This window comes from Mustelus asterias, chromosome 11 (genome assembly GCF_964213995.1).
Source record: "Mustelus asterias chromosome 11, sMusAst1.hap1.1, whole genome shotgun sequence".
NCBI classification, from domain to species: domain Eukaryota; kingdom Metazoa; phylum Chordata; class Chondrichthyes; order Carcharhiniformes; family Triakidae; genus Mustelus; species Mustelus asterias.
This window is the reverse complement of record NC_135811.1, coordinates 35,388,411-35,400,569: the sequence shown is the minus strand read 5'-3', so window position 1 is coordinate 35,400,569 and position 12,159 is coordinate 35,388,411. Positions and strand designations below refer to the sequence as shown.

Below are 12,159 nucleotides of genomic sequence, written 5' to 3'. Positions count from 1 at the left end.
AAATTTGATGCATAATTTCAAGCTTTTTATTGCAAACTCCTCCAATTCCAAATTCATAATTCCAAAGTAAAATTATTACAAGTAATATCTTAATATTCTAATTATTTCTTTGCAGTTCTGCACTTGAGCACAAATTGTCATCTCTACATTATTAGAATTATAATCGGCATTTTATTCTGAATGTTGTATTTCACAATACATATTAGATTTTGGGACCACCCAGATGAACTGTTCAGTCTTTCATAAATTTATACTTTCTTGTTCCAAAGTCTAGTGTGTGTTTTGAAATGAGGTAATTCATTCTGAATTATGGTTGGTGTTAGCCATGACACAGGAAGTTGTGCTCACATTCTCACAAAAATGCAGTACTGACGGAATGCTATACGATCAGAGGTACCATCTTTCTCATGAGGCAATGCCTGGCCTCTCAGATAGTCATGGCCAATAATTATCCCTCAATCAACATCACCAAAACAGAACATCTAGTCACTGCTACATTGCTCTTTGCAGACCTTACTGTAATAGGTTTTCTGCTGCGTTTCCTACATTGCAACACGAACTCCAAGTCAAAAGTATTTCATTGGCTGCAAAATACTTTGGGATTCCCCCGTTATGTAGATACTATTCCTTTCTTTCATTCAACATTGGCTCTTTGTGCCTTAAGTTTCAGTTGTTATGTAATTAGTTTGAATATTTTTTGGTCCTGTATCTCACTCCACAAGGTTTCTGCTAACATGAGTCATGTGGTAAACCTAGGTATACTACCTCAAATGCAGGGGCATATTTGTCTGCAGCAATAGTTTTCTCAACCAATGAAATATGATGATACAACAACTATGGATGTGAATTGAGGCTGTTCCACCAGAAACCGTGGCAGAAATAGAATCCACCAAAATGTTTTATATCTGAAATTTTAAAAAAATAGATAAGTACAGGAAGGGTGATGTGGATCATTCTTTCGAGAGCTGTGCAGTTACAATGATAGGGCAAGCAGCTTCCTTTTGTGCTGTGAATTTCTACAGTTTCCACATGGAAATCAGATATCATCTCAGAAGCTGAGCACAAGGCCCATGACCTGCTCTAAAGAAATATGTGATTTCTGTGTTATTTCAAGTTCCTTAATGACTCAGTTGATAAGATCATTGCCCAATGTGAAACTGCAATATAGGCGTACATGATCTTATGGCTCATCACACTGATCAAAAGGTGTGGCGAGCTGGTAAGATAGGGCGAGAGATGAAGAATTGGGCTCACGCCCGGTTTCTCACCTCTCAAGATCTTGCCAACCCCGTTTTTCTGGTGAATCAGCCTCGCAGTCAGAAAGGGCGCAAAGCTGATTTCAATATTAATGACATGTCTTACATGTAATGAACAAGCCTCGGGCGCTATCATGTGGGCACATTTACCTTCGCCCCCTTGCCGATCGTGGTCCTCACTGGCGAAGATCACAGATGGTCTCCACCAATATGGACCAGATGTGATAGCCTCGCCGGTGGGACTGGAGGCCACTGAAACCTCTGGGTGGTTGGGGGCAAGGCCAGGTAGTGCCCATGGGGTAGTGCCAGCCAGGTACCCTGGCACTGCCAGCCTGGCATACTGACATTGTCTACCGGGCACCCTGGCAGTGCCAAGGGGACAGGGCCTAAGGGAACGGGGCCTGAAGGGGTGGAGTCTGATGGGGGGAAACTCTCGGGGGGGAAGTAGGTGGTTGACCAGCCAGGGTGGCGATCGGGGCCGGGGGGGGGGGTGTCAATAAGCTGGAGTGGCAAATGGCCAGGACAGCAATTGGGGGAGTGGCGGTGATGTCCTTGGGGTGGGTGGGGAGTGTCAAATCTGATTTGGGCGCCTGCACAATGGCATCCCTAGAGCTCAGCAGCCAGCTTCACATTTGATCCGAGGTTCCACCCCCCCTTCTGGTGAGAATCGCATTATGGTTCCTGTTATGCACAGAGTGCCATAAATTCCCTTACTTACCTCGCTGAAAAACTCCCATTTTCTCGCCCGTTCGACACTTGGAATTTTTTTTTAGAAAATTCTGTCCACAAAGTTCCTAGTTCTAATATAAGTTACTTTCTTCAGAAGAGAAAATTGGAATTTGATCAAATTTTTATTAAATTGTTACCTGGATCATGCTTTTCAGTGGAAACACATGCCTGTTAATTCCAACAGGTTATTGTAGTTAATATTTTTAACACTAAAAGGGTTACTTTGTCACACAATAGCTTCTATGTTGTCAATTATAAAATCAGTGATTGTAACATCTAGCCATTGGAGTCCTTCGCTTCAATCAAAATGCCAATTGAAAACGCTCGAACGGACTTTCCCTTCAATAACTGAAATCTCTCATTTCCAAGTAAGGATTTGGAGGAAATTTTTCATATTTTACAACAAAATTATTAAATGAATGATTAAAATGCCTTTTCTGCTTTCATTATAGTTTTTCCTGCTTCCAAACGCCAGGGTTTGGTGTTTATATTTGTGCCCAGAATTGTGACTGAGAGCTGAATTTGGATTGCACAGTCTGAGCATGTTCCGTATACCTAAACTCTCAGGTTGCTTCAATAATGTTCAGTCAACTCTGCTAATGGGTCATATTTTTCTTTAACTCTGTGTACTTTCAGTACAGCATCTTTCCTTCAAATAATTTTGAAAAAGATACGTGTCAGAAGCATTACTGAGGACAAATTTATATTGTGTTTGCTTTTCTTTTGAAAAGAGTGAAAGAAACCAACATTATGGTGATGCAGCTGGTATAGATGTTGCTTTCTCCTCTATGAAATTTAAAATATATTACAGTTAAAGAAAGGAAAAATTGGAGAAAAGAAATATGTACACTGTATGGGAATCTCTGATCTGTTGCAACTTAACCTTAGGGGGAATAAATGGAATGAGAGAAAGCGGATGAAGAATTCAGGATGAGGTGTGTGACAGCAGAGCAAATAAGGGTTGAAGGTGTGGGTTTGCATGGGCAATCCAAAAGGCACAAGTACATATTGTGACAGAATTGAGGAAGAAGGTAGGAAAGTCAAGAGGTAGCAAATGTAAGGATAGTGAAGGGGAAGAAAGAATAATCAAATGGGAAGATTGTGATGGACTGCCAATTTATAGGATCCAGCAATATTCCATAAAGCTTTCAAAGCCACTCGAAGAGCATCCAAAGTTTACTTTAAAAAGTGTTAAGGAGACAAAGTAATTTTTATTATAAATTTGAAATATTGTCAGAATGAAGCATTCACAATGCAACACTATCACTGTGGCATACATTTCAAACACGATTGGCATCTGTTCAATGCACCATACACCTCAGTTCAGAAAGCCAATTGCGCAATATTATGCAAAATTAGTTGTTCCACTTACCACAACATCTGATCTCATCTTCCCATATGTCTTGATTAAATGGGCATAATGATAATCTTCCATCTGCCTCAGGATGGCCGTCATGCAAGCAACAAAGTTGCCCTGAAGTGAAAAAAAAGTGTAATTTTACTGTTAGATCAAAACAAATACTGCCATCATGTGCTTTACATAGCACCTTCAATTATATTATCTGGAAATATTCTTTTTTATTTGGTTCTTAAAATCTCTATGGCTCAATACCTCTATCTCTAATAGGTCAATGGGCTAATTTAAATGGCAAGTTTAGGATTAATGCAAAGTAATTTTTAAAGCTGTTAAATTGGTAATGTAAATCAAGCGAGGACCCAACCCGTATGCTCAACAAAACTGTCACATTCACTGGCACTGGTAGTCTCAGGTCACTTAGATTTGATGCCACAAGGTAGTGTCAGATTTAGTTACAAAGTGTTGATGAGTTCTGTTGGATCTTCTGGACACTTCAGGATAATTTTCAACTTACTGCTGGAGCATTAGCTAGCATTGTAGGTCAGGTGCAAGTTTAGAAAGTGACCCTCGTATACTGCTTCTTGAAGAAGAGATCTTCCAGATATTGATTCCTTACTGTTGTCGGGTACTTTACTGATTTGGGTGTTTTTTTTCTCTTTGTTCTGGCTCCTGGTACTGTAAAATTTACCCCATGCACTCTGTGTAGTTGACTCCACAGCATGGAATCAACATAAAACAAAAATGAACCTTGATTTATGCAGTTACTTTAAAGTTGTTACTGTGGCTTTCAATATAAACTTGGACAGAGCGTAAAATCTGCATTTCTGGATTGATTTGACTTGTCTGAATGCTCAGCATGACCACTGATAGAAAAAAAGAGCCAGAAAAGGATTGAGCTGGCAGGTCCCGAGCAGAAAGAGGGACACAAACAGCATCCAATTGCTTCTGCTCTGGTATTACCTTGTCTCATGGGGGAAATGAAGCACGTGTTGGGGAACGTTTCCATGATACCCTGGCATCTGAGCCACATCATTTTCCTTATTACACAACCTCCAACATCAGGAGCATTAGTAGTAGCTACTTGTAAAGCTACTTTCAGTAATTTTGAACATCTGTGAGAATTCACCCAATTGACATTTGAGAAAAAAAACAATCCAAGTACCATCCATTACTAGCGCTGTTTGCTTTTCGGCATATGAAGCAGTTCAGTGGAAACTTCCTTGCATATTCTGCTAATTAGCTAACATTACTGTTGTGGAGGATCAACAGAAATCTTGTTTAAGTGTAGATACAGGCTTTCCCCTGCTGTTAGTGACTGAGCATGAGGAGGCCAGAGGGAACTCCCATCATGAATGCTTTCTAAATGAATAAATATACGCAAAGAGCTGTTGCTTGCTCAGGTGTAAAAATAAATATAGTATGAATTGTAGCTTTTGGTGCAAATATTGTATATTGAACCCATTTACAAAAAGAGACAAACTCACTCCAGCTTGCACTACAAAGAAAATGACTACTGAAATGCACAAAGGACGAAAGGTTAGCATATCTGCAAATTACCTTGCATTGTAAAACTTTAAAATTATTACATCATTAAATCTCAAAAAAAGTTGGTTTCCTTAGTGCCCAAGAATTATCAAATATTTATGAATGGTAATTTTTAATAGATTTAGTGTAGAATATAGTCAATAAATACAGAACATGCGCAAATACATGCCAATATATAATGTTCATACAATGCATGTAAAATGTATATGGCATCTTATGGAACGTGATTCCACATTCTAATTTTAGAACATGCACCAGAATAAACTCGTAAATTTGCATATTTTATACCATTTAGCCATCATCGTCAATTATGAACCATCTGCACTTGTCTAATCCAATTACCATAACACAAAGCAAGCCATCTTTTAAGGTGACAAATAATAAAAGCAGACCTATTACAACAATTCCAAACACCTGCACTTGATGGATTAATGTTTAAGCTTTGGTGTCTGAGCTTGCTGACCAAAATCAGCAGCATTCCCCAATCTACAACTCATCTTCATCTGAAGTTGCTGATCCAGGTAATCAGAGCTCGACTACAAACAACAGTTAGGAGTTTCTAATCTTGTAATTATTTCATATTAGAAAGTCCGAACCACAGAATAGAGTATAGCTTTGACTTCCCCAGAATAAGAATGCCAAATACCTATGAGGCAGGCTTGACTCGCTCATACTCTGAATTACATCAGGGCTCTAGTCTATTCTCTCCCACCTTTTGACTTTTTAATCTGGCTGGTATTCTCTCTGTCTCTGCAAAGCACTTGAAGCTATCAGGCCGAATTTTCAAGTCTTCTGTCTCCCCATCTGGCAGCATAATGTTACAAGTGATAATTGAGATAATAGAGACAGTAAGTTTTTCACAAATATAAGAGGAAGGCAAAAATGAGATAAAGATTAAATGAAAACTGAGGGGCAGAGTATGAAAAGAGAAGAGCAAAAACAGGAGTGATGGGGAGGCAGGAGTGACAGGAAACAAAATGAGGGGGATAAAGTATAGCTGAAGTGGAAAGGGAATAAACAGGGGAGCAGGGGAAAGAAAAACAAGAGACATACATCAACCAACTGTAATTTTACAAACACAGTCAAACATTAGGACCGTGTCTGTTTGTTCGATATTCATCCTCCCAAATCAGCACCGAATAAAATCCCAGCTACTTGCATTTGAATGTTTGCATTTTTGCACAGCCCCACCTTAAAATCACAATGTAATAAATTGTGCGCTTCAGTTTTAATCATCCAAGTGTCACAAGACCACAATTTCACACTTGGTGGCTGAAAGGAAGTGGGTCTGCAAATGCTATGCTCAGTTGATAAATAGGAAAGTAAAAATTAAATGTTTTAACTAATTCCAATATCATTTCATATTTTACTTGAAGCAATCTAAATGTAGTGTTTGTCTCTATCACTGACATGCTTTTAGCATACCCATGAACCTCCGTGTTTTCTGTATACAGCCAGGTTTCTGGACTTGGTGTTCTCTTAACTATGTTTGTAGAAGATTATCAGAACACTCATGGACGTTTTGCTACCAAAAACAAAAAGATTGTTTTGGATAGGATTTTGGAAGTCTCAATCCCAGCCTAACTTGTTTGAATTTAATGGTGGTGAGATAGGGGAGAGCAGTCAAATTGCTCACAGGGGGCAGGTTTGCAATATTTAGTGCTTCATTTTTCCATTTACCTGTTAGATCGAGTACACATGCTTGACCAACCCAATTCAAATGTCACCCACCACTCCCACAACTCTTCCAATCACCTTCACAAGACCTACTATCCCCTTCATGTGGTCTTAGTCTCTCTACCTGGCTCCTTGGTGAAACCCTGATCATCCTCACAGATCTGATCTGCCCCATTTCCTGATATTTTCTGGCTCCATGCCCAAATCATTCTATGTGTCACTTTCAGTCAAAATGATCCCTGGGCCTGGGTACCAGCTTTCCCCAACCTCCATCCTCAATCATCGCTAGCTCCCCTAAAGGTGCCAAAGGACAGCATTTGACTGGCTGTGGTCAGGAAACTAGAGAGCAAGGGAAGTAATTGGGTCATGTTGTTAAATTTGGGAAACCCATTCTTCTAGGTTATCAACCATAGAGCACTCCTACTCCCTCCTTGCCTTCGGGTTAATACCCAACCCAATATAACATGATTAAAAATATAAGAAAGGCACTATCATTTCACAAAACAAAGATAGTATGACCAACAGCATAAAGACTAATCTACACCTCAGCCTCATCAATCACCAAATAGTATTGATGGTAAAGGAGAACTACCATTTAAGAAGCTCACCTTAAAATCAAAATGTGATCAGACTACATACAAGCTTAAGTTCAGATACTGTTACAAAAATGTGTTAAGAAAGGAGATATGTTTTATGTTAATGTGTGTTCAAGGTCTTATTACAGTAAGGTTAAATATATTTAACTGTATTATGTTGCCACTCTAAAGAAAATGCATTAATGTGAATTTCCAGTCACGTCTGATTGCTGCTCTCATCCATCAACTTGTGCTCTGAAGGCACTTATTCATATAAAAATACGTATGAAAGAAACATAAAATCATTCTGTATGCATGCAGTTTGGATAGTTGGCTCCCCAGATGCATGAAAACCCATTTTCTACTAACAGGTCTTTTACTGTCTCAGAATGGATAAAGTGTTCACATATTCCTCATCAGTCATAAGACCTCAGATTTAAACTGAATCTAATATTTTTGTTTACCAAAAGCATTTAAAATTATACCGGGCGACTTAGTTTTCTGGCATGAATTTCACAAAAAATGAAAAGAAACTACCAGCTGCAATTAGATTTAACAGCATGATTTGATTCTGATTTGCATTTTGAAATTTAACAAAACCATTGCTATCTCAACTATGATAAGCAAATGAGCTCCTGTCCAGATAACAAAAATCACAGCACTTGCTGGTTTTTGTTGGTATGCCTGCCAACAGTTGAATAAATGCTGTGTGCAAGGTATTATAGCCAGTATTCTAATGCTATATACAGAGTTTATATTATTCAAAAAAAAATCCAACAACCACGTTTTTAAAAATATAAATACTGCAATACTGCAAACCCACTCCATGGGTTTCTTCCGGGTGCTCGGTTTCCTCCCACAGTCCAAAGTTGTGAAGATTAGGTGGATTGACCATGCTAAAATTGCCCCTTAATGTCCCAAGATATATAGGTTAGATGGATTAGTTTTGGTAAATGTGTGGGGTTACAGGGAAGTGGGCCTGGGTAAGATACACTGTCAGAGAGTAGCTGCAGACTCAATGGGCCGAATGGCCTCTTCTGCACCGTAGGGATTCTATGACAATACAGCAAACAGCAAAAATAACACATAATATTAACATATCCAATTCAGCTTCTGGGAAATTCATGTTTATTCCATCAGGCATTAGTAAATGACTTGGGTTCAAGTTTTAATTGGGGGCATCCCTGAGGGAAGTGAACTCTACTCTTTCTTGCCGAGGACACAGTGCCAACAGCTGTAATAATTTAAAAAGTAAATATTATAATATCTAGTAAACACTTTATACTGCATTTAGAGATGCAAGGACTGATTAGGGACAGTCAGCATGGCTTGTGAGTGGAAAATCATGTCTCACAAATTTAATAGAGTTTTTTGAAGGGGTAACCAAGAAGGTAGATGAGGGCAGTGCAGTTGATGTTGTCTACATGGACTTTAGCAAGGCTTTGACAAGGTACCACATGGTAGGTTGTTGCATAAAGCTAAATCTCACAGGATCCAGGGTGAGGTATCTAAATGGATACAAAATTGGCTTCTTGACAGAAGCCAGAGGGTGGTTGTGGAGAGTTGTTTTTCAAACTGGAGGCCTGTGACCAGCGCTGTGCCTCAGGGATCAGTGCTGGGCCCACTGTTATTTGTTATTTATATTAATGATTTGGATGAGAATATAGGGGGCATGGTTAGTAAGTTTGCAGATGACACCAGGATTGGTGGCATAGTGGACAGTGAAGAAAGTTATCTCCAATTGCAACAGGATCTTGATCAATTGGGCCAGTGGGCTGACGAATGGCAGATGAAGTTTAACTTAAACAAATGCGAGGTGATACATTTTGGTAGATTGAACCAGGGCAGGACTTACTCAGTTAATGGTAGGGGGTTGGGGAGAGTTACAGAACAAAGAGATCTAGGGGTACGTGTCCATAGCTCCTTGAAAGTGGAGTCACAGGTGGACAGAGTGGTGAAGAAGGCATTCGGCATGCTTGGTTTCATCGGTCAGAACATTGAATACAGGAGTTGGGACGTCTTGTTAAAGTTGTACAAGACATTGGTAAGGCCACACTTGGAATACTGTGTGCAATTCTGGTCACCCTATTATAGAAAGGATATTATTAAACTAGAAAGAGTGCAGAAAAGATTTACTAGGATGCTACCGGGACTTGATGGATTGAGTTATAAGGAGAGGCTGAATAGACTGGGACTTTTTTCTCTGGAGCGTAGGAGGCTGAGGGGTGACCTTATAGAGGTCTATAAAATAATGAGGGGCATAGACAAGGTAAATAGTCAATATCTTTTCCCAAAGATAGGGGAGTCTAAAACTAGAGGGCATAGGTTTAAGGTGAGAGGGGAGAAATACAAAAGTGTCCAGAGGGGCAATTTTTTCACACAGGGTGTGGTGAGTGTCTGGAACAGGCAGCCAGAGGTAGTAGTCGAGGCGGGTACAATTTTATCTTTTAAAAAGCATTCTAATAGTTACATGGGTACGATGGGTATAGAGGGATATGGGCCAAATGCGGGCAATTGGGATTAGCTTAGGGGTTTTAAAAAAAAAGGCGGCATGGACAAGTTGGGCCGAAGGGCCTTTTTCCATGCTGTAAACCTCTATGACTCACCACGCCACCCAACAGAAGTTGCTTGACACTTACTGTGCCGTACTCTCACTAGTTGGAACTAGTTGGAACTAGTGAGAGTACGGCACAGTGGCACACCGGTTAGCATTGCTGCCTCACAGCGCCAGGGATCCGGGTTCAATTCTGGCCTCGGGTCACTACCTGTGTGGAGTGTGCACATTCTCCCCGTCTGTGTGGGCGCTCCGGCTTCCTCCCACAGTCCAAAGATGTGTGGGTTAGGTTGATTGGCCATGCTAAATGCCCTTAGTGTCAGAGGGACTAACAGGGTAAATATGTGGGGTTATGGGGATAGAGCCTGGATGTGATTGTCGGTGTAGGCTCAATGGACTGAATGACCTCCTTCCGCACTGTAGGGATTCTATGGTTCTAAAGTGTCCAGAGGGACAATTTTTTCACACAGAGGGTGGTGAGTGTCTGGAACAAGCTGCCAAAGGTAGTAGTGGAGGCGGGTACAATTTTATCTTTTAAAAAGCATTTAGGTAGTTACATGGGTACGATGGGTATAGAGGGATATGGGCCAAATGCGGGCTATTGGGATTAGCTTAGGGGTTTAAAAAAAAGGGCGGCATGGACAAGTTGGGCCGAAGGGCCTGTTTCCATGCTGTAAACCTCAATGACTATGACTCTAATTCAATATATAGGGTTTACCAATATACGTAATTATGTGAAACAGTTCAGCATTTTATGTCATAATGCAGAAAATATATTTCAAGATTAGATTTCAGACTATTTTATTTATTATTAGTGTCACAAGTAGGCTTACATTAACACTGCAGTAAAGTTACTGTGAAAATCCCCTAGTCGCCACACTCCGGCACCTGTTCGGGTACACTGAGGGAGAATTTAGCATGGCCAATGCACGTAACCAGCACCTAAAGAGGTCAACAAGAGCACGCCCTCCACCCTGAAAACCTTGGATGAATCCACATCTGAGGTCACCATTGCAGATGTCAAAGCACCTTTCTTGAAGGTCAACCCATGGAAAGCGACTGGCCCAGACTGGGTATCCAGACGAGCACTCAGATCCTGCGCTGATTAGCTGGCAGGGTATTTGCAGACATCTTCAACCTCTCTTTACAACAATCTGAGGTCCCTATCTGCTTCAAGAAGACGACCATCATCCTAGTACCAAAGAAAAGCCAAGCAGCGTGCCTTAATGACTATTGTCTGGTGGCTCTGAGATCCATCATTATGAAGTGCTTCGAAAGGCACAAATCAATTCCAGCCTCCCAGATTGTCTGGATCCACTACAGTTCGTCTACCGCCGCAACAGGTCCACTGCAGACGCCATTTCCCTGGCCCTGCACTCAACCCTGGAACACCGAGATAACAAAGACACCTTTGTCAGACGCCTATTTATTGACTATAGCTCAGCCTTCAACACCATTATTCCTACAAAACTCACCTCCAAACTCCGTCGCCTGAGGCTCCGCTCCTCCCTCTGTGACTGGATCCTGAATTTCCTAACCTGTAAGGTTTGCAATCTGTAAGGATAGGCAACAACACCTCCTCCATGATCATCCTCAAAAGAGCCTCAGCCCCCTTCTATACTCCTTATACACCTATGACTGTGTGGCAAAATTCCCCTCCAACTTGGTTTTCAAGTTTGCTGATGACACCACCGTAGTGGGTTGGATCTCAAACAATGACGAGACAGAGTAGAGGAATGAGAGAGAGAATCTGATTAACTGGTGTGACGACAAGAATCTCTCCCTCAACGTCAACAAAATGAAGGAGATTGTCATCGATTTCAGGAAGCGTAGAGGAGAACATGCCCTGTCTACATCAACGAAGTACAAATGGTCAAAAACTTCAGGTTTTTAGGTGTCCAGATCATCAACAACCTCTCCTGGACCCCCATGCCGACACTATAGTTAAGAAAGCCCACCAATGCCTCTACTTTCTCAGAAGACTAAGGAAATTTGGCATGTCAGCTACGACTCTCACCAACCTCTACAGATGCACCATAGAAAGCATTCTTTCTGGTTGTATCACAGCTTCGTATGGCTCCTGCTCTGCCCAAGATTGCAAGGAACTACAAAAGGTCATGAATGTTGCCCAATCCATCGCACAAACCAGCCTCCCATCCATTGACTTTGTCTACACTCCCCGCTGCCTCAGCAAGGCAGCCAGCATAATTAAGGACCCCACGCACCCCGGACACACTCTCTTCCACCTTCTTCCGTCAGGAAAAAGATACAAAAGTCTGAGGTCACGTCCCAACCGGCTCAAGAACAGCTTGTTCCCTGCTGCCATCAGACTTTTGAATGGACCTACCTCTTTCTCTACACCCTAGCTATGACTCTATCATGACATTCTCCACCATGCCTACTACTTGCTTGATAAGTTGCAAATCTGGAACAGGAGCTATACTATATTCACAATATAGATATGGC

General features: G+C 41.0%; 1 protein-coding gene across 5 annotated transcripts in view; it reads right to left on the bottom strand.

Moving 5' to 3' along the window:
• Nucleotides 1–12,159, bottom strand: part of dock1 (dedicator of cytokinesis 1) — a 617,564-nt gene that overhangs the window by 238,001 nt on the left and 367,404 nt on the right. For all 5 annotated transcript variants that reach the window (XM_078223434.1, XM_078223435.1, XM_078223436.1 and 2 more), the window contains exon 28: nucleotides 3,358–3,459. In XM_078223434.1, the coding sequence (XP_078079560.1) occupies nucleotides 3,358–3,459 (102 nt within the window). The remainder of the gene's footprint in view (nucleotides 1–3,357; nucleotides 3,460–12,159) is intronic.